Source organism: Canis aureus, chromosome 34 (assembly GCF_053574225.1).
Source record: "Canis aureus isolate CA01 chromosome 34, VMU_Caureus_v.1.0, whole genome shotgun sequence".
In the NCBI taxonomy this organism is placed as follows: domain Eukaryota; kingdom Metazoa; phylum Chordata; class Mammalia; order Carnivora; family Canidae; genus Canis; species Canis aureus.
In genome coordinates, this window is record NC_135644.1 from 14,391,412 (window position 1) to 14,417,919 (window position 26,508).

Here is a 26,508-nt window from a genome sequence, read left to right on the forward strand (position 1 = left end):
TGTGTGTGTGTGTGAGAGAGAGAGAGAGAGAGAGAAAGATATATATATATATGGAGGGGAGGAGAGGATTTCTCAAAAATAACCTTAGGGATGGCCGCTTGGGGCAGGATGAGGGACGTGAGGAGGAGCCATGGGGGACTGGGAAAGTCAGGTTTGTGGATTGATAAAGCACTGCAGAGGCCAGACCCAGGGTTCACAGGCAAGGAAATGTTTGTAACCAACCCCTCCCTCGGTTTGCGGGCTAATCTTTTCATCACAAAGCAGCTATGAAGGGAAAAGAACTGGAAGGGCTGGGGGGCAGCTGGTCCCTGGGAGAGCCAATGTGGGACCCACAACGGGGAAAGCAAAGAGTTTTAAAAAAATTCCTAGGGCAGCTCCGGTGGCCCAGTGGTTTAGTGTCCCCTTTCAGCCTGGGGTGTGATCCTGGAGACCCGGGATCAAGTCCCACGTGGGGCTCCCTGCATGGAGCCTGCTTCTCCCTCTGCCAGTGCCTCTCTCTCTGTCATGAATAAATAAATACAATCTTTTGAAAAAATAAATTAAAAAAATCCCCAGCTAACGTCTAGGCTCATTCCAACGCCCCCCCCCCCTCCCCGCCGGGCCCCACTGCCCATGTAAAAAGTTCAGAGACTCAAAAATTAACCACTTTCCTCCTCCCTCTAACTGTCAGAGGCGCAAGGACCACAGACACAATGGGCTTAGGAGGGGAAAGCGTTTTACTTGGGCGGTCAAGACACGGGAAAGAGAAAAGCAGGCATCTGGAGAAGCCCCTCATCTCTAAGCGAGGGCGTCCCCATGTCCCCCAGGTCCCCTCCCCACTGGGAAGCCAAGCCCCAGCCAGGATCCGGGCTGGAGCTCTGACTTGCCAGCTGCCCCCAATCCCCCCCGGGTTTTTCCAAAACTAGATGCTAGTTTGGTTACTACGTGACCTCCCGGTCGCCGGTGTCTTCTACAAGTTCTCCAGCTGGATTTCAGCAATTTAGGATAAAAAGCGCCGGGCCTCTGCGACCTCCGGGCGGCTCCTCAGGCCTCGTGGGGCAGCTTGGTCAGGACCTGCACGCCCTCCGACGTGATGAGCACTGTGTGCTCGAACTGGGCGGACCTGAAACACACGCGCGGTCAGGCCGCCAGAAAGCGCCCGCGGGGCGGGGAACAGCAGCCGGAGCCGTCGGACCCACATTCCCTTCCCATATAATTTCAAGGCAATAGCACCGAGAGCAAACACCTTTGATTGTCCAGGGAGACCACAGTCCAGGCATCTTCCAGGACTTGAAATTCAGGGGATCCTTCGGTTATGATTGGCTCTGTAAGAGGGAAAATATTTACTGCAGTGATCTAATCATGTTCTTGTCAAATATGGTTTCGGCTGATTATGAAAAAAAAAGGGGGGGGAGAATAAGAAGGTTCTCCTCCCCTCCCCCCAAGTGCTCCCCCCGTGGGTTCATGTTGTCAGCTCGCAGGGGCTGATAATTGACGTTGCTTACATAGTATACTACAAACTAAACAGTAGGAAGAGGAAACACTACCGCATTCAAAAAATGTATGAAGTCGCCTAGTTCGTATTTTTTTTGAGAAAAAAAGGGCATTTTAATCAAGCCTTAATTAGGACCCCGTGGATAATAACCACCCAAACACCAGTCCCTCTTATAAATACCAGTCAGTTTTAAAAAATATTTGAATTTTTAAAACATGCTTAAAATGTTCATTAATCAGCAAATAACAATTTTCTTATTTCACTCTAATTGCTTCTCCATTAAGTATCACAGTCAGAAATATGATGCCTTTAGGGTCTTGGATGATTGGAATTTGGTGGTGACACCGATCACATGATCAGCCAGGAATGGGCCGCCAGACAGTACGTATCACTTGCTGCGGACAGGGAGCAAGGGACACGATCACTTCTAGTTACTGGGTGTTATGGAAAAAACAAAACAAAACAAAACAAAAAAACCAAAACCAAACCAAACCAAACAAACAAAAAAAAACCCAAACACTACATTATGCTGGTAACAGAATTAGAGGTTGGATGGCTGCCGTCTCCTAAATGTGTCGGTAAGTATCTGATTTAGGAAGATGGGGCTCAAGGATATTATTTAATCAGATTTGCTATGCATCTGAATTATTTCATTACGCTGATTGGCTTTATTATTCCTTTATGGGACTGCCTGGCCTAGGCCAGCGCTGCAGCTTCCACCCAGGGAGCCACGGCTCTCTGAAGGGGAGCCTGGGCACTGACCTATGGTGAACGCCATTCCCTCCTCCATGAGTAGGTCACAGTCATTTGCTGCAAAACAAAAAAATATGGAAAAGGGGGAGTGAGAAATGAGAGAAAGAGAGAAGCAGAATTAGAGGAGGAGGATTGCCTAAAACAAAACAAAACAAAACTTGGTCATTTTATTTACTTTTTCCTTTTAGGGTAGAAGGAAGGATGGAGATTTCTAGAATCCTGGTAGTGGCTATCACCAAGGGTTTAAACACACGGGTTCTGAGCCTTAGCCTTTACATTTTCTTTGCTTGGGATTAAGGACACCGGGAAGGGTGCACCAAAGCCTCAGAGAGGCAGCCTGGGTGTTTTAGACACCTGTTGGGTGTTTTAGACAACCTTCACAAACCCCTGGCCACTTGCTTCCAGGTCTCCTGGCTTCACTGGGTCCTAGGCCCTCCCTGCCACCCCAAAGAGTAAAATACCCTGGGGAACTGATACAAAGGGAAGGAGGCCACTTAGGGTGCAGGTTAAAGTGGGGTGGGGGGGTGGGGGTTGAAATAAGGTCAGGTGTTAGTGCAGGGCCGGGCATAGGCCTGAGACACTCTTTCTGCGCTCCTGCCTGGATTCCCTTCAGGGCTGTCTCAAGGAGTGCTCTTTGGTGTAAAAGGAGTATGGACCTGCTGGGTCCATGGGGATCTTCCAGGGAATGGGTTCTGGGCAGTATTTCCTCTAGGGACTGCTTTCAGCCCAAGCCCACAGGTCAAGGCCCAACTTTCCTTCAGTCCCCATCCAGGTGTGCAGTCCCTTGTTGGGAGGCACTCTATAGGACTGCCTCCTACCCTAACCCAAATCCTCCCACTGCTTCTGGCCCACCCCTGCCTTCTCATTGTAGGGTGCACACCCAGGCAGTGACAAGCAGGAGGTTCTGAGGAAGGAATACAAGGGTGGGTATCATCTAGAAAGCACTAAAGAGTACATGCTGCTAAATACATCAGCTGTCAACGCTGTGTAGGATGTAATGAAGTTTAACCACAACAGTCAGCGGTTAGAGACGGGGGTAGAAAAAGAAAAATGGAAAACAGTCATATGTGCATGCTGCTGGGACACTCATGCAGTGGCATTTTGTTTTCAGCAACTTTTTCTAGACAAATATCCCTTATGCCTTCCAGCCATCACCCTTCAGGGGAAGACAAAAAGCAAAATAAACCCTATTCTGAGACTGAAACTGCTGGGCTCTAATCCAGTAACATAGTAATGTGCTGGTTACAATTAAGTAACCACCCCCCCCCCAATGCCAACCCCCGCCATACACACACACACACACACACACACACACACACACGAATACACACAAAAGGATGATCATATGAATTCAAAGTTAGAGGAACACCAGGAGCCAAACTGCCTTATTCTGATTCCATTCAATAGATAGCTCCCAAATCAACTTTCTTACCATGATGCCAAATTTCTGGATGTCCATGAAAGTAAGATCCTATTCCATGCCCCACAAAATGTGGACAGACTTGCAAACCATTCTGATGAGTTATGTGGCTTTAAAAGGGATCAAACAAAATACTTAAATTAGGTAAGTTTTTAATGCATATTTAGATAAAGTCACTTTAAAATAGTCTCTAAAAGAGAAAAAAATCAGTTATACTTAGAGTCGGATGATAACATTAATATATTCATTATTCTGGAATAATTAAAATTTTTACCATTGCATGCAATGACTCCCTTTGGATAAAGGAAGATAAAAGGTATGTAACTTAACGTAGTAGTTTGCTTCATTTACCTTAGTACAGCATTCGAACAAGGCCTTTTAGACAACAAATGAGTGTGTGCGCACACATACACAGATTGGTATGCATAACCAAGATACCTGTGCATAGAATGCAGGTCATAAAAACTTGCCTGGTTTGTATAAGGTTTCACAAAAGACTGTGCAAATTACTAGTGATTTGGGAACTGAAGAGAGAAACCAAAATGCAATCTAGAAATGTGACCTCCTGCTTTTACAGTTTCCTTATTCTGGCCTATTTCAAAACATTATACATTTTAGAAACAGACATACTCACACAAAAGGTCAAATCTTGTTGTCACTATTCTTGAAATACTCCAAAACTTTGTGATCATTTGGGATTTCCACTCAAGACCTAGGTCATTAACAAAATTCACACCGAGTGCTTATAATCACCGTGATGCCTCAGAGAAGCCAGTATTGTGATTCCTAATTCTTAATGCTTTATTAGTTCTTTCTACATGCAAATGTACTGGGTTCCATAAATGAAGTCTGGCATATAGAATCCAACCCTAAAATCTTCACCTAAAAGTTAAGAAGTTGTTTTTGAAATCAGGTGAACACATTCATTTCTAGGAGCACGAGAAAGATAAGAGCATATAAATCATTAACAATTTATATTTTCATGCGGATGAGGGGCATAGCACCTTAACCCTAACCATAACAATGGATCAGGATTTATAGGACTATTATTTAAATTCTTATCAAAGTCCAAGTTCTTAGATCCCAAACTAGAGTTTCCAATAGACCCTAGGTTTAGTTGAACATGAACTCAAAGGCAGCATCTCTGTAAGCATTTGTGTCAGTACACTTATTTCTGAACATGTTTAACTTTCATCTCCAGACCTGCAAGATACCTTCCCATAGACCAGGATGTCACTATAAAAAGCAGATGGACAGCCTCTCATTCAGATTTAATTTCCATGTAACCGATAGTGCAGAAATAGGTAAGCCATGCATGTGTCGATGACAGGAATAAGTCAACATTTATATCTCTTAAAGTTGTACTTTATGGTTATAGTTATTTCTGTGTCTCTTTGCACATGGGGCAGGTGGTATAAAAACTTTTCAAGGTGTTTCTATTTGTACCACACAATTTCTGAATAAAAACAGAGAACGGAAAGTGGATAGAAGGTAGAGAGAGATTATTAGATAAAGACAATAATCATCTAGACTTTTTTTTTTACAAGAATGGGTTCTACCTAAACCTATAAATTATGTGACTTCAGACCCAACACACCTCAACGATTCTAAAGAAGATTCAATATAAACCGTTCTATTTTCTTTCCTTAAAAGAAAAAAAAAAAAAAAACCCACCTAGGATCTAACTGATTGGCAGGCATCACGGCTACATCTTAAATGTGTGTTACAATGGCAATCTTCATTTTAATTTCTGATGAGAGGAAAGGAAGAAAGCCCACTCGGAAAAAACACTTGGGGTCCCTCCGCCATCACACCTCTCATTCCTCTTCATAAAAGAAGCTGTGCAATTACAAGTGGCTAAAGATATTTGAGTGCATTCTCCTACAACAATTTACTGCCTGGATCCTGCTGGAACTTATGGTTACAGGAGTATCATAGAATGGATGTGTCATGAATGCCAAGGTCAGGATTTCACAGCCGGGTGGAAAGAGGAAAAGAACTGGACAAATTTCGCTCAGTGCCTTGGCTGAGCACCCATCTCAATGCTTGATTCCCAGGAGCTAAGTATATATTTCTGGTCTGCTTTTCAGGGTATTTCCCTTTTGGATTTGTAGTGAGCTTTTTAACACATACTTACTGGGACTAAATGGGATAAGATCTCACTAATGTTTCTAACTACTATTTAAAATCATGCCCCTTCTACTATTTTGGCATATAGGGGAAGCACGAGATTATGTACCCTGACTCTAGGCTAGAAACCCGACTTCCTAGAGCCAACCCGAATGACCTGTAGTAGCAAATTCCACTTTACCATGAAAGCAAGTAGTGGTAACCCTGACTGTAGCCCACGGGAAGGTGGAGCATGTGTGCTTCTCCTAACTGGTGTGTTGAGGGAGATGGAAACAATGGGGCAAGTAGGGGTGCCCAAGAGATGCCGAGGCTGCTCCCCCAGCACCAGCCGTCACAGGGCCATGCCCGCCTCTGAGCAGAGGGTCTTGCTGCCCTGGACATTCCACTCAGGAGGATCTGCCTTCTTTCTGCTGAAACCTACTGCACAGAATTCTCCTGGTATTAGCTGTTCTGTTCTGATTTCCTCTAAGTAAAAATCCTCTCAGACAGCATGACACTTACCCATGAGCCTGAGCGCATTTATGATTTGAAGTCCTTCACAGGGACTATTTGGGGAGGGAGAGGAGGGGAGCGAAGAAGACCTTGTACAAGTGTAGTTTCCGAACTTACTTTTAAATCATACTATTATTACAGTTCATGTTGCAGTTATGGTTCCCCTCTTCAGGAATTTCATCTTGTGACCATTTTCTTCCATTTAATTCCCTTTCTGAGGTTGTTTTCCTCAATTGGAAAGACTGTCTAGATAAATTAAAATTCTTAATATGCTTCAGCTACATTTTGTGACTAAGAATACATACCCCAAGAGGGCAGAGGAGGACTGTGGTTAAGTGCACACTCTTCTCAAGAAATAAAAATTCACGTGGAAACAGTTTGATCACTATTTTTACCTGAATCCTATAAACAGCATTAATTTCCAAACGGTCACATCTCTAATTAAATGGCACCTGATTTTCCAAGTTCGGTCTTTCCAGATTTTTATCTTAAACAGCAGTCTTAGGATGAAGGAATGTAGGAGTCCAAGGATTCCCTCTAATGACGAGGAATGTTTAAGTACAATTAGTAATATTTTTGAAAGCCAACGACCGTTTTCCAAATGAGTGGTACATTTTTTTGTTTCAAGCTGGATCACAAATTACTGTATTTTTCTTACAATAGCGCTGAACTTTTATTTGAGGTTTTCTGTTTCCGAAAAGCAGACATGATGGATTGAAATAAAAGATAATTTATTGCAGTGCTTACTTTCATGTGCAGAGAGAAGCAGTGTAATTGTAATTTACAGTAGCTGTCAAGAAAAATCCATCACAGATGACATTAAAATGACTTATTTTGCCTGAGCCACTTATTGTTTAAATGTGCATAATCTAATAGAAAGAGATTATTTTTAAAAATCTGCTTTATATTCTTCTAAATTAATATCAAAACATATACTTATGAATTAAACATTAAAAACCATTTATTGATACTTTCATCATGACATTTACAACTATAAGTTTAAATTATTTTTGATTGAACTGTCACATATTTGGGATGCATGAATCTACACATTCACAATATTCTCATATGTACAGATCATATCATCTAGAGAACATGTGAATATACAGCTTTAGAAATAATTTAAAGCAAATGGAAGTGCAGTGCATGTAATAACACTGTAACCTAAAGATCACTAGCCATCCTCATGAAGCAAAAGGGCACACAGGGAGCCCTTTTCATTAAACTATTTTAGCCAGTACGCCTTCAGAGACATCCTCCTACCTTTACAGGCTTCAGAGAATTTCAAAATTTCCTATAAAGATCACTGGGGTTTTGGTAACACACTCCTAATAAAAGAAGCTTGAATGTTCTTTTCATGGTGTATCAGTAGAGGGAGGCTATGCAAAAGACGGTGAATATCTTAAAATAAATGAGACTGGGTTGAAAGATGTTTGTAAACCTTCATCTGTAATGATTCCAAGTACTTTTGGCTTAAAGGTGGAGATTGTTTGTTTATTTACTCCGTTGAGATTTTGCCTGAATGAGAAAAGGCAAAATAATACATGTCCAGAAACACTGGCTCAACATTTGTTAGTCCCTGGTGGCAGACGTAAGCCATCTAAATAATGAAATGTATCAGGGTAAAAGTAAAAAGTTCATTGTCTATTATTTTTCACATAGTTTTGTAAGTGTAGTTGTTGGGACTGATCTGATTTTCAAAGGAGCTTATACATGCAAATTCATACTCTGCAAAAACTGACCTTTGCACCCAGATAGCTAAAATCCAATGTCACTTTCAATTCTACTCTTCTTCTTCTTCTTCCTTTTCTTTTTTTTTTTTATGTAGCTAGAATTAATGTAGTGAATATGTAATGAAATGCATTATCCTGCATGGAGATTTATCAGATTTTCCGACTGAATGCTATGCTTTGCTAGTACTAGCTGGAGTTCACCTGCATGTTGGTGTGGCGTGTGGCTCTTTTTTGTAAAGAGTTAAGTCGTACACAAAAAAAGGGAACAAAGGTCAGCACCCAGCCGCCACTTGAATGTGAGATTTTTCTTTTTATTCCCCTTGATGTATACTAGGCTCTGTGTTATTAGTCTTAATGATGGAAAATTGTAGTGTTGATACAAATCTTTTTTTCAAAGTAGTAGGCGGGAGCTCCATTTGTTAGTAAGTTTTTTTGTGACTAAAAGCCACGGACAGTACATTTATGTAGCAGTAAAAGGCCTAGATGCTCTTTCCATAGCAGAGCTAATTATTCCTACTGTGACCTTACTGATCTAGCCTGTTCCTAGCACATCTCATCTGCACGCCTGTTCCTCTGTGTAGATGGTGTCAGAGAATATGAAAAACCCTATAATGAAACCATTTTCATGATGGAGAAAGGCTACTGGAGTTGCACTTGCTACAAAGAGGCTCAATTATATGAGTAATTGTGATAATTTTCTACATTCATAGCCTTCAATGGGGAAAAAAGAATGAGAGCCACAAAGGAAAATTACTTTAACAAGAAAGTACAGAGAGTAAAAATGGAAGAAGAGACAAAAAGGGGAAAAAATAACCAGAAAAAAAGTTTAAAAAATAGATCTGGAGGGAGGAATAGCGAGACAGGGAGAACAACAGAAATGCTCAAAAGCCCATGTGCAGCTGTGTTGCACAATTAAATTGAATTTTTTTTTCTGCAGTTGATGAATGTGACTACTGCAAATGTGCCTCTGTAGTTAGCTATCATTTGTTGTTCCGTGACAGGAAAAGGATAATTACCTCTCAGAGAGAATCAAAGGCTGACATGCCCTTTAGACACAGCCATGAATGCAGAGCTCGATAGAATGCTTGAATAAGAATCTAGTGTTCTCTGCCCCCTTCGACTGAAGAATAAATTTTGTTAAAATGCAAGAGCACCACCAGTAAATTTGTTGAACCCTAGGTGTTCAAAAATATGAGATACATCTATCGACTCATCCCATTTGCAAAAATAAAACTGCATTTTGAATTCATTTCTATTATATTCATGGACAGTAAGATAGTGAGATATGCATTAAATTTCTTTTCCCAGTAGGGGTCTGATTCAACATTTCCTATGAAAGAACAGAGAGACACTATCCTTTTTTCCCAGGCTAGTTAGCCTATAATTTAAAACTGTCAAAAACACAATTTTGTTCAAAGTCTTCAATAAAAGCTTCTCAGATATAACCCAAAGAGATTTTACTAAAGTTTGATTCAGACATTGTTACAATATTTTTAAAGCCATAAATACATTTAACTGATATTTTACTGCCTTTTTTCTTAAAGTATTTGAGGGCTTACGAAGAAAAAAGGCAGCATCTTTTCAAGGTGACTAAGCCTTCCATCCTTTAGACAAACGGGAAGTATTCAATGGTTCTTATTAATGAGAACAGTACTTTTGAAGGTACTGATGTGATCATCTTTAACAAAATGCATTACTTTTAAATGAAAACACATATTCTGTATGTCTACTCCAAAACAATTATGGGGGTAAAAAAAAAAAAAAAAAAGATCTCAAAGTAGGTAACAGATTACGGGGAAAGGCTGGAATTCAGAAAATACACATACACTCAAAAAGCAAACCTAGTATATACTGTTTGGAAAATAAACAATGGTTTACAGGAAAAATGTAGAGAAGGATGTAGGCTCACCCTTTCAGCCTGTTTGCTAATCCACTGATTTGAAAGGTAAGGCTTCCTTGAGCCAATGTTTTTTATCTTTGTATCACAGGAATAGATTTCACTTCATTCCTTTATAAAATTTAGCTTTCCTCCCGTTTCATTATCCAAGAGTTTGGGATGCTTATCCCCTTCCTACGTACTTTCTTCCACGTTTGGTGTGATTTTGAGGAAAGCAACGCTCCAGACCTATATGTTGAGCTAAAACTAAAGGAGTCATATAAATATTGCTTGCTGCTCCTGTAAGTTTCCTGCTGACCCTAGTATAATTCACTGTTTTAAAATCTTTTTTTTTTTTTTTTTTTTTTTTAACCCAGGGAACAGCATTGCAGCTTGGCAGTTCATATACTGATATCAGACTGAAATGATGGTTCTGAATCATAAAACATGTCATCAACTTTGTACCAAGCCACCAATAACCTTTGTACCATTTGCCAACCCTCCCTTTACTTGTCAGTGTCAGGCTTACCTGATTGTGTTTCCAATTACAGAGAAGGGAGCCCCCGCTCTGCAAGCTGCAATCGCTTCATCTCTACACCTCCTGGCAACCTCCACTAACTTTTTACCACATTCATCCACATTGCCCACCAAAAACGTTTCAGAGGTGTCTCCATGGTAGCCATTGTAATAGACCTAAACACAGGCAAACATTTAAAAATATGGCCTTGTTTTTAAAAATGTACTCTCCCAAAGTATATATTGTGTTCATTTATGTATTTAGTAGATTCATAGGTTTCACTCTTCCAGAATTACTTTCAAGTTTCCCTACAAAAGAAAGATATGCTTCTGAATTTGCCTTCAGAAATTAAAAAGATGAAGCCATACAATGATGTCACAAAATTTAAAAATAAATACGTAACTAGAATGGCTATTTCAGCATTATGATTAGCAATGCTGGTATAATATTTTGATTCCTCACTTCATTTCTGGGAAGACAAAACTACATATTCATAAATTAGTGACTAAAGACACTGACCCACAATTACTACAATAGGTCTAGAGGGCCTAGAAGTATTTAACACAGTGAAAAGTTTCTTCAGTGTCAGAAAGATACTTGATCTTTTATTTACTAATTCTGCACTTGGAAGTGATAGATAATAAGAAATGAAATAGACACGTCAGTATTAGACAGTGGGAGAATTTAGTTCCAAGAACTGAAGTGATTCAATATGGGAATGAAATATGTTATAGAAAGATCCTGTCTGGAAGTGAAACTTTAGTCAAATGTTCCAGATAGCAGAATGTTAACAGGAAACACTACACATGGGGGTTTAAAGGATTAAGATATAACAAAATAAGCTTAAGAATAAAATTACAGAAAATATAATTTTATCAGTCGTTAATGATTCAGTAGGCACTATAGGATCTTGAAAAATACCAGATTCGTTATAAACGTCAATAGTCAACAAAACATGATAATAAATATAGAAGGTGGAAGACACTGTTGAATACTGATCCTTAGATATAGCACGGAAATTGTCATTTTGCATTCATTTGATCTATGTGATTATTTTTCACATTTCTCTTTCTCATGCAGAATGCAGAAACTTATAAAAAAGATATTTATCTGAGCTTTCTATTTTAATACTGAGTCAATGTCTTAAACCTGTATATTATTCTGTGCTAAAAAAAAAAAATACTCTACTACACTCTGTAAGGGAAGCAGGAAACATCTTTATTCGGTCTCCACTTTATAAGTCAGAAGCCTGGGCATAAACAGGTAACTTGTCTAAGGTTAGCGGCAGAACACAGAGGTAGATCCAGATTAACATGATGGATTATTGGCTTCGAATCAAATGTTTTCTCTACTATGTCAAATGACCTTAATTACCTCCAATAGAGTAGTGTTTTATACATTCATTCCCATTTGCAAACCAAGAAAGTACAAGTTTGATTTTATACACAAATACATTATAGTCACTAATATGAGTAATTGTTTTTAAAGATGTCTAATCCAGTGTTTACATAACTGTTATTTAGGTTAAAAATATTCTTAAAAATCTTTGTTTTTTATATTACTTTTTGCTAGCTTTCAAAATGTGTGAAAGATTCAATATATATGAAAATAACAATACTTTTGAAAGTCTATGGCAGTTATCTAAAATTAGGGTTTGTGCTTACAAACTATTTTTGTTTTGTACTTCATTCATTAAACAAATATTTATTGAGCAACTACTCTAGGCATCTCACAATTTGTTTTTTAACATTTGACTTTCTAGGGGGAAAGCGGTCTGTTTTCTTGTGATATACTAGATGTAAACAATTATAAAATGCATGAGGAATATTTTCTGATAGAAGTATAGGATCTGATAATGGAATCTTTCACTTAACAACATATCTCAAAAGAAGCAGAATTTGTGGGGAGGAGTAAAAAAAAAAAAAGAAATATGATTTATTAAGATAGTGACCTATATGTTTTCTTGACTCTTTCGCATTTCTAGACACTTGAAATATTATATGTTGCTTTATGAGTTTTGCAACTGTGAAATATTTGAATGTTAAAAATGTATTAAAAGTCTTCAGGAAACAGAAAAGGCATGAGATAGTCTCTTTGTATGCACTGGAAGCAGTAGGAAAGTGTTCTGATTTCCTTTAAAAGTAGCAATATTTTATTAGAGGGTGATTAGGTGAGATAATAAATGTAAAACCCCCAAATCAGTTACAATTGAATGAAAAGTATGTCATGAAAAATATTTTATTTCAGGTATACTTCATAAAATATCTCCTTCTATATGATTCTGAGTTGGAAAGATAAACCAACAGAATATATGTGAAGCAAATGTTCAAGTATTCTAAGTAGGGCAAAATGATATATGAAAGAGTAGCAGCAATAAAAGAATCTTTGGCTCTATCATCATACAAACTGATACGCAGAAAAGAGGGTGAGTTAATTTAAGCAACTAAAAATTTGACCGAACTCAACTACTGGACGCCAATTTCTACTTCATTCCCATGCTATCTAAATTCATGGTCTGGATACAAAATAACTACTATGGAAAATATTTCCTCAGTTGTCCATCTCAACTAGTTCTCACCAGATGATTAAATTTTATTTATATATTTAAAACTTATTTATTAATCAGATGCAGAGAATTTATTTATAACCTACATAATCCAGAGGGACCGTTACAAAGTTTCTTAGTAAAATCAACTGTCAAAGCACAAATAATCCAAGAAAAAGATAGAGGTTGTACAATTTGAAGTTCCCATGTCAAATTACTTTGGGTTGTTATTTAAAAGCACGGTTGTTAAACCAGTTGGTAAAAAGTCAGGTTCAGAGAGAAAACCACTCGGCTTGCAAGCTCCGAGTTCAAGACTCTCTCTATCCTCCATACCACCAATGGAACACGACGTTACCCTTCAGGGATTTTAATAAATCTAAGGAACACTGCTAGCAAAAGAGTTGCTGTCCAAATAGACTGACACACACAGGCCAATGTAGCCCCTAATGACAGAGTAAGATAATGACAGGCCCCACTCAAAATCAGCAGGAAGAGGAAGATCAATCTTGGCAGAGTGAAGGAAAAATGCTGGCTTTCTTCGCGTTAGCTCATCTCATACATATCTAGCTTCAGCAGCTGCCCAGTGCTGTGGTGCTCTGCATTAACTACACAGTGGATCAATAACAATTACACCTTCTCAAAAACATGACACATAGCAGGATTGGGTTGACATTTCACTTAGGCCAACATTGATCTCAGTGCATCTGATTCCAGCCCTAAATTCAAGTCAGGCCTGGGTTTACTTGGAATAAACACGGAGTTAAAGACAAAAAAGGAAACCAGCTGCTTGCGTCTGGGTCTAGAAGTAAACAGCACTTCCCTTGGTGCAGTTCACATTTTCAATCCACAATTCTTCCTGTTGCTACCAGCAATTCTGAAGTTGATCAAAGACTATTTTTTATATTATTTACTCACCGTGACATCAATGTTGATAATATCTCCATCCTGAAGAGGTCGACTGAAACGTAAACAGAATAGAAATGGTGATAGACAGATCTCAATAAAAGCAACGTAAAAAATAAATACCTAAGACTATCACAGACCCGGTGAGTTTCAATGATAATTTGGAGTAGAAGAGGAATAAATAGAATAACTATATCTAATCTTTAAGTTATGTTAGTCACGTCAAATTTTCCAAGAAATACAGAATATGAACATATTGCCATTGTTTAAAAATCTTTTTAAAATTCTTTAAAAAATGTACTTATCAGTTACTTTAATTTTGCAAGGAGCTGAAACAGTAGTTGATAACCTATATTTGCCTACATTTGGGGTTTTACCATTTATATGGTTGAAATCTAAGAAGGCAAAAGAAGTATTTCATGAACCAGGACCTTTTTGGATTACACGCTGCTTCAACAAACATTAAATTATGTCCACTTAGAAGCAAAATACTTCAAAATTTTTGTTTTACCATAATCAGTTTCAAAAGTTTGCAGGTGGGTTTCAATTAAACTAGTGTCTTTCAACATATGTTATAGATCTTAGTTTCATGTTTTAGTTTCCAAAGGAAGAATATGTTATTAAGCAATGAATACCTGTCAGGAATACCATGACATAGCACGTTGTTTACAGAGGTACAAACAGATTTTGGAAAACCTCCATAGCCTAGAGGTGAGGGATAAGCATCATGACGGATGATTTCCTGATGGACAAGAGCATCTATCTCTTCAGTTGTCATGTCAACCTAAAATATTAAATAAAGAAATTGTGTAGCAACAGTTGAAGACATTTCCTGCACTCACTGACCATGTCTATAGCTACAGCGCTTTTAGATGAGGCTGTATAGATTTACTGGGATAAACGTGTGATACAACATTTTAATTAATGGTGATTAACATTAAATATTTAAGTTGTGCCTTTTGGACAATTCTTTGGGTATACGATGGCATTATGGGCTGTTAGGAAATGGAAACTCTAAACCCTAAGATGCTTTAAATTATCTGTGAGTCATTAAATGACATGACTCCCTTTGAGCCTGAACACTTCACAAATATGTTCTTAGGCAATTCCTTCCTCTTCCTCAAGGGTTAGTGCCTCAGGCTAACTGAAGCTTATAAATAAATTCTCAAAAGTGTCTTCAGTTTAGATGACAGGGCTTGAAGAAGTAAGTCGGCCCACACCTTTTTATCTCAGCGAAAGCTCACACGGGCTTAGCAACAATGATGTGAAGATTATAGATCATTATTTTAAAAACTCAGTCTGATACATATTGTAGAAATTTGGTTTTCACAAATCTCGATTTCTTTCATGCCTAAATAAACCCATTGTGTTTTTTAAAAAATATGTCTCCCTTATCAGAAGGCATCCGATTGCTCTCAAACTAAAAAAAAAAAAAAAAAAAAAAAAAAAAAAAACCCTAAAATTGAGTTTTACGAGTGCATGAGTTTACAAGTGTTCCGTAAACTCCTGAGTCCTAAATAAAATTCTAAACCAAAATCTTTTATTAAATATTGTGTTACTTGTTATTCACATCATGCTTAGTTATGTTGCTCTAACAAGTTCATTACACAGATGATACCCTAAGTGATTTCATCATGGAGATTCACTTCCTAAATTCTGCCCACCTTCTGGAAACTTCAGGCCCGTACTTTTTTTTTTTTTTCTTTTTTAATAAATGATTCTCATAAAGCAGGGGGCTTCAGATTATTCTGAAAGAACTAAATCTTGTAGTAAGACAGTTGTCTGTAATTACGTTTCTATATTACGCACAGCTTTGTGTATGTGCTCTAATCCTTCTTTGCAGAGCTAATGCAAGAAAATAGGAGACAAAGGATGAGGCCGAACAACTTTTCAGGCACAGAAATAACGTGGGGAATAAAAGCAGAAACTACAGGCAGGAATGAAGGGGCGGAAGTCAGAGCTGTCTGCCATTGATCACGCCGGACAGGCTGACTGGGCCCAAAGCCTCTCCGGAATCCTGCTACTTAAAACTGCATTTGGATTTTAAGCTACCTCTAGAACGAACACATAAAATAATAAAATCCCTTTCCCCCCACCCCAAGGCTTTACTTGATTTTTAACAAAGTGGATGTGTACAAAAGAAGAGTTAAAGGGGGAGAGGGAAGAGAGGAGGGCTTGTTGTCCCTATGGAAGTCCAGAGGCTTGGTGAGACGCCACCTTTAAACTCTTCCCAGCCAGGAGGAGGACATGACGGGCCAGCTGACAAGCCTGACGAAGCCCTTGAATCTGATCTTCATTCTTAACTTCTATGCTGTCTCCCCAGTCGGGTACAATGCCTGTCGTCACATAGTCTGGCTTCTTTATGTGCTTGAGGAAAAAGGATTGAAAATGAAGATCAGAACCCAGCACACGACAATGGGATCATTTTGTCGGACACAGCCTCCTGCTTCATGGAGCTCTGCCCTTCCTGCCGGAGCACCGACCTCCGAAGCCAGCAGGACAGACCCTCCAGGCTGCCCCCGGTTCCTTCCCCTGCCCTTTTGAACTTAACATTGCCTGTGAGTGCTGCCTCTGGATGGTCTGTTAACCTTACTGTGCTTTGAGTCAAACTGGTCTGAAGTAGACTTCTGGTCAAAACAAACAGTAGTTTTCTTTTCTTCCTCCTCCCAACCCTGTAAGGAGCATTCTTGCCATTGATGGAAAAAGAGCACCAAGCTTCCAAATTGCCAAATGGCTAATTAAGAGCACTTTCATCTTCTTAACACAAAGATAAAATTTATGCAAAGGATAGCTCACAACACCCTCTCCGAATGAATATATGTAAAAGGCTGACTGTCAAGTCCACTGAAGCCTATTACGTATACACTTTTCTTACACTCTGCAACTGTACCCAAACTAAGAAGGGACTAGAGAACAAAACCCAACAGCTTTCTTTTCTTTTTCTTTCTTTCTCTCTCTTTTTTAAGTACCTAAAAAATACCTAGAACATTTCCATCACTTGTCAAAAACAAACAAAGAACCCCCCCCCCCAACTCAAAACATTCAACTCTGATCACCCTTGTAGAACATTCTCCACTGCTTACTTAAACCTATGGGCAGTATTCAGAAAATAAATACTATTTTACACACAGAGCTTCTTTCAGTCCCAAGGTTTTGCTCAGCTCTTTACAATCTATTTGTGGCAACTGCCACATAAGCATTGTTGAACAGTACCCACTAAGGGTACACAGCAGTTGGGGACAGGAAGCTGAGGGAGACAACACTCTTCAACTTGACATCACAGCAACTCTGGAAGGGCTGAGGTTAGGGGTCTGCGCTTTGTAAAGCTCATCACACAGGGCTGAAGACCTTCACTTATTCTTGTGTTCAGATGGGGCCTTTCTGCTACAGGTAAAGCCACTGCTTGGGTAGCCAGCCACGGCCAGGCCCTGGGCGAGCGTCTACTCCTACAGCTTTGCCACCAGTGCCCACGAAAGCTCACCCAGCCTCCCCCACTGACTGTGCTCTTGACTCCCCTCTGCTTTGTGATTGGGCCAGGTTACAATTACAGGCAGAAGGGCTCCTGGGTTGTCACGGACATTATAAAACAATACATTCATCTCTCCGGAGACCTCCTTTTCTTTCCCACTAAGGAAAGACCAGGAATATACTCTGGGCTCTGGCAGCCTGTCTCATTGGCCCCTTTCCACACACACAAAAAAAGGGCCACTCACCTTCAGGGAGTGTGTCAGTATACTTAATGTGGGTTTCCTGTCCAAAAAAATGCATAAAAGGGGGGAAAGCAGGTGACTTTTGTGACAAATCTATACTTCTTTTACCTATTCTTGTTCTTTCTACATGATCCCCACACCTCCTTTACATTGCATTTCAAAAAATGGATAGATCGTCTTTCCACAGAATTGTAATCTCTGAAAAAAAAAAAATGAAGAATGCTCTGAGGCAAGAGGTTTTATTTAATGACTCTAAAGGAGAATTTGGAAACAACAGAATTAATACTACAGAAGGTATTAAGAGTAGACTTAGGAAAAACATCTAGTGTACTAGTTTCACGTAATCGCTCTTGAATGACCCCCATTTTATACTCAATTATTCTTCTCTAAAAAAGTTAAGAAACTATAGACATATACTTTTGCCTTCATGTTAGAAATTTAATATAGAAAATTTCATGGTAGGAACTAAGTCTGAATAAGCTAAGTGGCTGTAAGCTCAGAGCTTTATTTGAAAAAAATTAATATTATGGAACTGCAGATGTTGCAACTTCTCAAATCACAATTTTAAATCACAAACCAAGTTTAAAAATTATGATTCGGATGGCTCAGAAATCAAAGGTGCAAAGACATTTGATCGCTTCTGTGGTTAAGCTTCATCTTGGCTGGAAAAAGCAGCAGATAATAGGCAATACGGTACCTCAGGGACTGGGTGAGCTGAAGAAACTGCAGCCGGCAAAACTATACTGTGGGAAATCTCTCTTTGTCTCCGGAAAAAGAAATTTCTTCTTTGTTGACCGCTTGGCTGCTTGTGTAAGTAGATATGATTGAATGGTGAAGAGAAAATTCTGTGACAACCTATGAGCAGAAATCGGCATATTTTAAGTTAAAAAACCTAACATAGTGCTACATTTTAAGATGTTGCATTGTTGTCTATTAAATCATTATCCTAATCCTTTACTGGCTTAAAAAGAAAAAAGCCCCAAATAGAAAAGAAAGCAGTGATATTCTGAGTTCTAGTACAAGAATAGCACAGCATATTTATTAGCTAATACTATGTTTACAAAAAATGTTTGACAATGGAAAACTCTACTCTAACAGGAAACAAACATATAGAAGCATCTGCTAAGTACCAGGTCTGCAAACAGAACAATTTCTGCTGTGGTACCTTATGCAGCCATGTCCAGGATGACCCCAGATTCGGCGCACTGTTTGGGTGGCTTTCTATTCTTTAAAGCTGTTTTCCTTTCAAGAATCATGGACAAATTGCCAGCTGCACATTTTGCCCTTGACAGGATTACTACTCTGTGTTAAGTTCACGTGCAGCGAGGCATTATACCAAAATTCACTATGATGAATGCTCAAGACAGATAAAGACTACAAAACAGAAACATAGGGTGTGACCCTGAAACAAAAATGAACACAGGGTTCTAAAGTGCCCACAACAGGAATTTAGAAATATCTATCAAAATTTTAAATGCACATATCCTCTGACTCAGCAACTCATCTCCTAGGGCTTTATCTTCCAGATACAATGGATGTAAGAAGATGTACCCTCACTTTCATGGTAGAAAAAAATGGGGAATAGTGCAAATCTCCATCAATGAGGGACTGGTAAAATATAGTATGGTATATCTACACAAAAGAAAATGATAAAGAGAGTAAGCTAAATCATTTCTATGTTGTTGATATGTAAACAAGCCGCAATACATTGTTAGGGAAAAGACAAATGCTGAACAAGATGTATAAAAAGCCCACTGATGTAAAAAAGAATTTATACATTTATATAAGTTTGTATATCCCTCTACAATTTCTGAAAATTGATATTTATCAATAGTGGTTATTTCTGGGGCATGTGACTAGGCCTGGGGTGAGAGGAAGACTTGCTGATTCACTTTGTTTTCTTCTATACTGTTAGATATTTTAAACCTTCTACTTGCATTACTTTTATAATTAATGATAGTTTGAAAATTCCCCAACATGCCACAATTGCATGCCAGGGGTTAGCAAACTACTGCCTGAAGGCCAAATCTGGCCTGCTGCCTGTTTTTGTGCAGTCCACAACCTAAAAATGATGTTTACATTTATAAATGTGCCAAAAAGAAATAAGAAAGATAGTATTTTATAACACATGAAATTATATGAAATTCAAATTTCAATGCCTATAAGTAGAGGTTAATTGGAACACAGCCACACTCATTTGCTTACAATGTTCTGTGGCTGCTTCGAGCCATAGTAGCAGAGTTGTGTATTTGTGACAGAGACTGTACAACCCACAAAGCCTAGAATATTTACTATCTGGTCATTTACAGAAGTTCGTTGACTCCTGGTCTAGAGCACTGGTTCCCAAGATGTGGTACCCAGACCAGGATATCAGCACCATATGGGGAAAAATGCAAATTATGGGGCCCCTCAATTCACTGACTCAAACTCTGGGATGAGGCCAACAATCTGTGTTTTAACAAGCCCTCAGGGTGATTCTGATGCCCGCTAAAGTTTGAGCATTACTGGCCTAGAGTAAGATTTCAGCTATGGAGCATAATAGAAACACAAACTGCAGGTGAGTACTGGCCTCCAAGGTCAAGATCTCCAAATGAACTGGAAAAAGGCACAGACACAAACCAACCCCCATGATCAATGATTCAAAGTCCTAAGTTTCACTTGATTTTTAAATTCTTATATAAAGTTGAATGTAATAGTGTTGAATCAAACTTACAGAGGTATTTAGGTGTTATTTTAAAAAATTATAAGAACTAGATAAAATGCAGCAATATCACTTCTTTAAAAAATCAAAAGTTGGGGCAGCCTGGGTGGCTTGCTGGTTTAGCATGCCCCAGGCATGACCCTGGGGGCCCGGAATAAAGTCCCACATCAAGCTCCCTGCATGGAGCCTGCTTCTCCTTCTGCCTATGTCTCTGCCTCTCTGTGTGTGTGTCTCTCATGAATAAATAAATAAAATCTAAAAAAATAAAAAATAAATAAAAATCAAAAGTTGCGGGGCACCTGGGCGGCTCAGTGGTTGAGTGTCTTGTCTTTGGCTCAGGGTGTGATTCTGGGAACCTGGATTGAGTCCTACATTGGGCTCCTTGTAGGGAGCCTGCTTCTCCCTCTACCTGTGTCTCTGCCTCTTTCTCTCTCTCATGAATAAATAAATAAATCTTTAAAAAAAATCAAAAGTTGCTCGATAGAGCAACTGAAGCTTGCACATTTCCCTGATGACACCACCACCAATTCTAGGATTGTCAACTGGTATATGGGGCAGGGTAGTATCCTAGGAAAAGCAGATGGTTGGAAAGCAGAAGGCTGAACATTCATTTCAGCTTCACCACTTGTTAGTTGTGTGACCCTGATCAAGTTTCTTATTTTTTTAAATATTTTATTTATTTATTCATGAGAGAGACAGAGAGAGAGAGGCAGAGACATAGGCAGAGGGAGAAGCAGGCCCCATGCAGGGAGCCCGACGTGGGACTCAATCCCAGGACTCCAGGATCACACCCTGGGCTGAAGGCAGACACCGAACCGCTGAGCCACCCAGGTGTCCCCTGATCACGTTTCTGGAGTCTCTGGTGAGAATTAATTGGAATACATAAAAAACTATGTGAAAACACTTTGCATTCAGTAGATGTCTAATAAATGATAGTTTCTTCAAGAATACATAAAAAGAAAAAAAAAGAATACATAAAAAGGTTTTAATGAGAAAGAAATTGTACATTCCATTATAGCTTCTAATACTGAGCATTCACTGTCAATTACCGTACTAGGCACTTTATATACATTAGCTCCTTAGTCTTTTTTTTTTTTTTTAAGATTTATTTATTCATGATAGACATAGAGAGAGAGAGGCAGAGACACAGGAGGAGGGGTAAGCAGGCCCATGCCGGGAGCCTGACGTGGGACTCGATCCCGGTACTCCAGGATCGCGCCCTGGGCCAAAGGCAGACGTGAAACCGCTGAGCCACCCAGGGATCCCTAGCTCCTTAGTCTTAACGAGAACCTTCCACTCCACTCCACAGCTGAAGATCTTGAGGCGCCCAAAGGTAGGTAGCTTCCCCCAAAACATGCAGTGAGCCAAAGCTGTGGGAAAGCAGGTCAAGTTGCTTCCACAAAGTATATTATTTTTCTCATACACATGAGAAAAAATGACCTAACGCACATGGAAATGCCCAGCAAATGTGAAAGGCATCACAAAACTATTAAATGTTACTACCATTAGGTTATTTTTCCAAAATTGGTGATAGGTTGACCTTATCCATCCACTCTCTCAAGCCAAGCTCCATTCTCTGACCAAACACATGCTTCAGTGAGGTGATTGAATGAAGTTGGTTGGCAATTACGGGGCCCAACTAAAGCAAAGACTTAGGTGGAATCAATCTATGTCAAGGCTCCCACACTGCATCCCTAGGTAGGATCACAGACAAGACACAAGCTCCCAAGTATTTCCCTTCTGAGGAAAGTATGTATTATGATTACTATTAATAATGATAACACTCAATAGAATTAGTAACAATAATAGTGGTTAACATTTAATGGCCACTTTCTTTGACGAAGCACAGTGCTAGGTGCTTTACATACATTAACTCTTACCAACTCTGTCTGGTAAGCGGGCAGCTATTATCATCACTATTTCACGGATGAGGAACTAAGACTCACACCTCTGGTAGTCTAGGGCCTGGGCTTCACATCCCTTAAAACCAAATCAAGGACCATGCCTGCCACTGCAAGCTGCCTTTCTACAGTGTGCAGGGGCTCTCGTAGATAGCATGCTTTGCTAGAGAATGTGTTTTTTTCAGGGATTAGATTTTTTTTAAGATTTATTTATTTATTCAAGGGGGAGGGGCAGAAGGAAAGAGTCTTCAAGCAGACCCTCCCTGGGCACGAAGCCCTACATGGGGCTCAATCCCACTACTCATGAGATCTCGACCTGAGCTGAAACCAAGAGTTGGATGCTCTATGGACTGAGCCACCCAGGTGCCCCAGGGATTAAAGGAAACTTTTTTTAAAAAAGACATATTTACTTAATTTTAAAGAGAGAGAGCATGCGAACAGGGGGAGGGGCAGAGGGAGAGAGAGAATCCTTAAGCAGACTCCTCCCTGAGCATGGAGCCCAAAGCGGGGCATGATCCCAGGACCCTGAGATCATGACCTGAGCCAAAATCAAGAGCTGCTCCACTGACTGAGCTACCCAGGTGCCCCTAAAGGAAAGTTGTGTTGTTGTTGTTGTTTTAAAGATTTTATTTATTTGAGAGAGAGAGAGAGAGAGAGAGAGAGAGTGCATGAGCAGGAGGAGGGGCAGGCGGAGAGGGAAAGAAGCAGACTCCCTGCTGAGCAGAGAGCCCAATGTAGGATTTGATTCCAGGACCTCTGATCATGACCTGAGCTGAAGGCAGATGCTTGACTGACTGAGCCAACCAGATGCCCTAAAGGAAAGGTTTTTTTAAAGGATAATGAAAAAAATAAACATCATAGGACCATCTAACATTTATTTTTTATTTTTATTTATTTTTAATTTTTTTTAAAATTTATTTATGATAGTCACACAGAGAGAGAGAGAGAGAGAGAGGCAGAGACACAGGCAGAGGGAGAAGCAGGCTCCATGCACCGGGAGCCCGACGTGGGATCTGATCCCGGGTCTCCAGGATCGCGCCCTGGGCCAAAGGCAGGCGCCAAACCACTGCGCCACCCAGGGATCCCCCATCTAACATTTAGAATGAAGGTACTTTTCATGAAAATTTGTAGATCTGATCTAATTGAGAGGCACTGTAGTAGTGAAAATAGCATGAGCTTTGAGGCAGGTAGATCTGAGTCACCGAAATGTCTGAGGCCCACATTCTCCACCATTACATGGGAACAGTAGTGCTTTCCTCATCACTCTGCTGTTGTGAGCATTAGTTGAGATGACATGCATAAGTAAACCATCCTAAAAGCAGGTCCTCCGTAAACATTAATTTTTTCCCTTTTGCTTCTCAACTCTTCAACATGTTTACCTGCAGGCCTCTAAATATATTTATTCTTTAATTCAACAACTACTTACTGAGCTCCTCCCATATGCCATACTCTGGATGCAAGGTGAACCAGGTGACAAAGTCCCTGCTCTCCTGGAGCATATATTCTATGGTGGGACACAGACAAGAAGCAAACCAACAAATACATTAGATTACATCAGATGGCGACATGCGTGCATGATGAAAAATGGGCAAGAGTGACAGCCGTGGACGGCACCTTGGAACCATGGTTCTGCTCCTGGTCCGGCCAAGAGCTAACTATGTGACTTCAAGTGGTAACAGTAACAGTGAACACTGGCTGAGAACTTCCTGGGGCCAAGCTCTATGCTGAGCACTTCGGATACTGCCCACTGATACAGAAGGCTTAGAAAAATGAGGGAGTTGGACTTTATAAACTTTGAAGGGGTCTCTTTTAGCTCCGACATTTGTGCCTTCATTCAGCAGCATCTGATTGTCATGCTACCTCCCAGGCAATGGGATGATGTGGATGCCGATCAATTTTAGGACTCATGAAGATTTTTTTTTTCAATGCAGCTGATTACATGAAAGAGAGACCATCTTTATCAGCATTATCAAGTTCAAGTAGACAGTCATTATAGGGGGAATCTTTTCTATGTACTTAAAACCTGAGGCATGAAGTCACCACCTTTACTTGGATATCTGGTTGAGGCTTTTAAGACATTCTCTTGTAGAATGAACAGTGTTGCCAATGTACCTGTCCTGCCAAATGATAGGCTCACTGCTGAAAAGATGCAGGCACACCCACACATGACTTAAACATCGGGAACACAGCCTGAACATATCCAATCTGTTGACAATTACGGTTCTGCTGTGTACTCAGAAATTCCACTTTCATATGATACTTTTTTTATTTGAAGCAAAATCTTTTCTTTCAATCTGATAAAAGACACCCTATAAACGCTGTCACAAGGTAACAGGATAATAAGGTACCATACCGTGTTTATTCCACTAACTATTCATTACAAACCAGAAAAAAAAATCTAGTGTTTTCACAGGTGAAATGAAGAAATGGGCTTAAGAAATACATGTCTTTAGAAGATAATGGTCCTCCAACTAATGTGGAGGTGGGGCAAAATCCTCAATTTTGTTTATTATATTGTAATTAATAAATAGTAGTTAACAACTTTTCTAAATGCAGAGTGGGTAAAATTAAAACCTCCAGTACCAATTATATTCAGGGTCACAGGATAACCAAACTACAGTTACTGCTAAGAGGCCATTCTAGAAAAGGTTTGTTGGGTTTCCTTTGTATTTCCTTTCTTTATAAAAGCACTGCATTGTACACCAAAAGCTGATACAATACAAATATTATATGTCAATTATATCCTGATTAAATAAATAAAGTACTGAGGATACCTTATCACAACTATATCTAACTTTCAACTTGCCACAGTCAATGTTACAGCTAATCTGATGTACAGCATCCATCATCAGAGGCAGGGACACCAGCCAGGCTTCCATTAGTCACAAGACCGGCCTCTCTGTCTCCTGGACACCATCGTTTACCTAGGGCGCACAGCACACCCTCTTTTTTTTTTTTTTTTTTTTTAAGGTTTTAAGTAATCTCTATACCCAACGTAGGGCTTGAACTCACAACCCCAAGATCAAGAGTCACATGTTGCACTGACTGAGCCAGCCAGGTGTCCCGTATTTCCTTTTGTTAAAGCAATCTTCAGGAAACAAGTTTCAGGTGTGTACTAATTATTGCAAGGGACAACCTGACCATCTGAAGTTAAGGAGACACAGGTTGAAAATCATCAGAAACCTCAGAAGAGGAGAGCCCCAGATCAGCAAGGAGCTGCTTTGGACTAATTTAATCTTAAAAGACTGATCATAGTGAGTGTTGTTACTATTGATTATGTAACAGAAACTCTCTATAGGGTTTCCTTAGGCAGTATGTCTATATGTTATTTGTTATAAATACTAGAATATTTACTGTTATCAAAGGTAATAGTAAGAATTATTTTCAGTGTCACAAAAATTCTATCAGTGTCTAGTTTCAGCTGAATGTCGAAAATTATAGGCAACTGCTTCTTTCGCTCCATGGAGAAGCACACTGTGCGGCCTGAATGTCTTTTAAAATTGGTATATGTCCTCTGGATCCTGCAACACATTTTTCATATTTTAAATCTGTATTTGCAGTGGAAATCTAAGTTACGGTTTTAAATATGAAAATATTTGTGAAAAACATCAATTTCTAAAAACTGTATTTTATTTCCCTTTCCAGATTAAGTCTGAAAGGTGGGATTACAAAATTCAAGTATGATGGAGGGAGGAATGCATGCAACATGCCCTCTTACTCAGGGTCTATTTTAATTGTTATCTGCTCATGCATTCTATACCACATAATGAAACGCTTCCATTTCACCCACTGAGCCCCGGGTTTTTCTGTGCACCTCTACTAATGACCCTTAATTAAGTCGATTTTATCCCTGAAAATGTGAGTTTTCTTTTGGCCAACAAGTATTTTTACAGAAGAGGCCTGAATCAACTTCCAAAGAGACATTTAAGATGCTTACTATTTTAAGCAGTTGTAAAACTGAACAAAGTATATTTGTACTCAAGTGTGGGCTACCAACGCCTATATTTTTCATTGTATGTTTCCAAAGAAGCACTTCCACCCTACAGAGTACCATCAATCCTCAGTTATGTTGCATTTCAGAGGTATTAAACATCTGGGTAGAAAACAACACAATAAAATAGCCTGTAGTACCTAAACAATGTCAACCAGAGATAATATGTAATTTAAAAGATACTCTGTAAAATGTCTTATTGAATATATTTTTTCATAATGATCAAATGCCAAAGTCTAGTAACAAAACTATTATTTATAGCATATCAGCATCTAATTGATTTTACAAATGGAGGCAATTATTTTGGATGAAGGGGGGAATGTGTGCCAGATTTAAATGATTTATGATTACTAAGAGAGAAA

The 26,508-nt window shown here is 39.4% G+C and overlaps 1 protein-coding gene across 1 annotated transcript in view; it reads right to left on the reverse strand.

Moving 5' to 3' along the window:
- Positions 1–698: 698 nt before the first annotated feature.
- METAP1D (methionyl aminopeptidase type 1D, mitochondrial) overlaps positions 699–26,508 on the reverse strand; it is an 88,449-nt gene continuing 62,639 nt past the window's right edge. The window contains exons 2-10 of the mRNA XM_077883666.1: positions 18,251–18,408; positions 16,061–16,210; positions 14,479–14,627; positions 13,856–13,898; positions 10,408–10,571; positions 3,660–3,757; positions 2,237–2,284; positions 1,226–1,304; positions 699–1,102 (exon numbers count right to left, since the gene is read on the reverse strand). Of these exons, the coding sequence (XP_077739792.1) occupies positions 1,024–1,102; positions 1,226–1,304; positions 2,237–2,284; positions 3,660–3,757; positions 10,408–10,571; positions 13,856–13,898; positions 14,479–14,627; positions 16,061–16,210; positions 18,251–18,408 (968 nt within the window). The 3' untranslated portion in view covers positions 699–1,023. The remainder of the gene's footprint in view (positions 1,103–1,225; positions 1,305–2,236; positions 2,285–3,659; positions 3,758–10,407; positions 10,572–13,855; positions 13,899–14,478; positions 14,628–16,060; positions 16,211–18,250; positions 18,409–26,508) is intronic.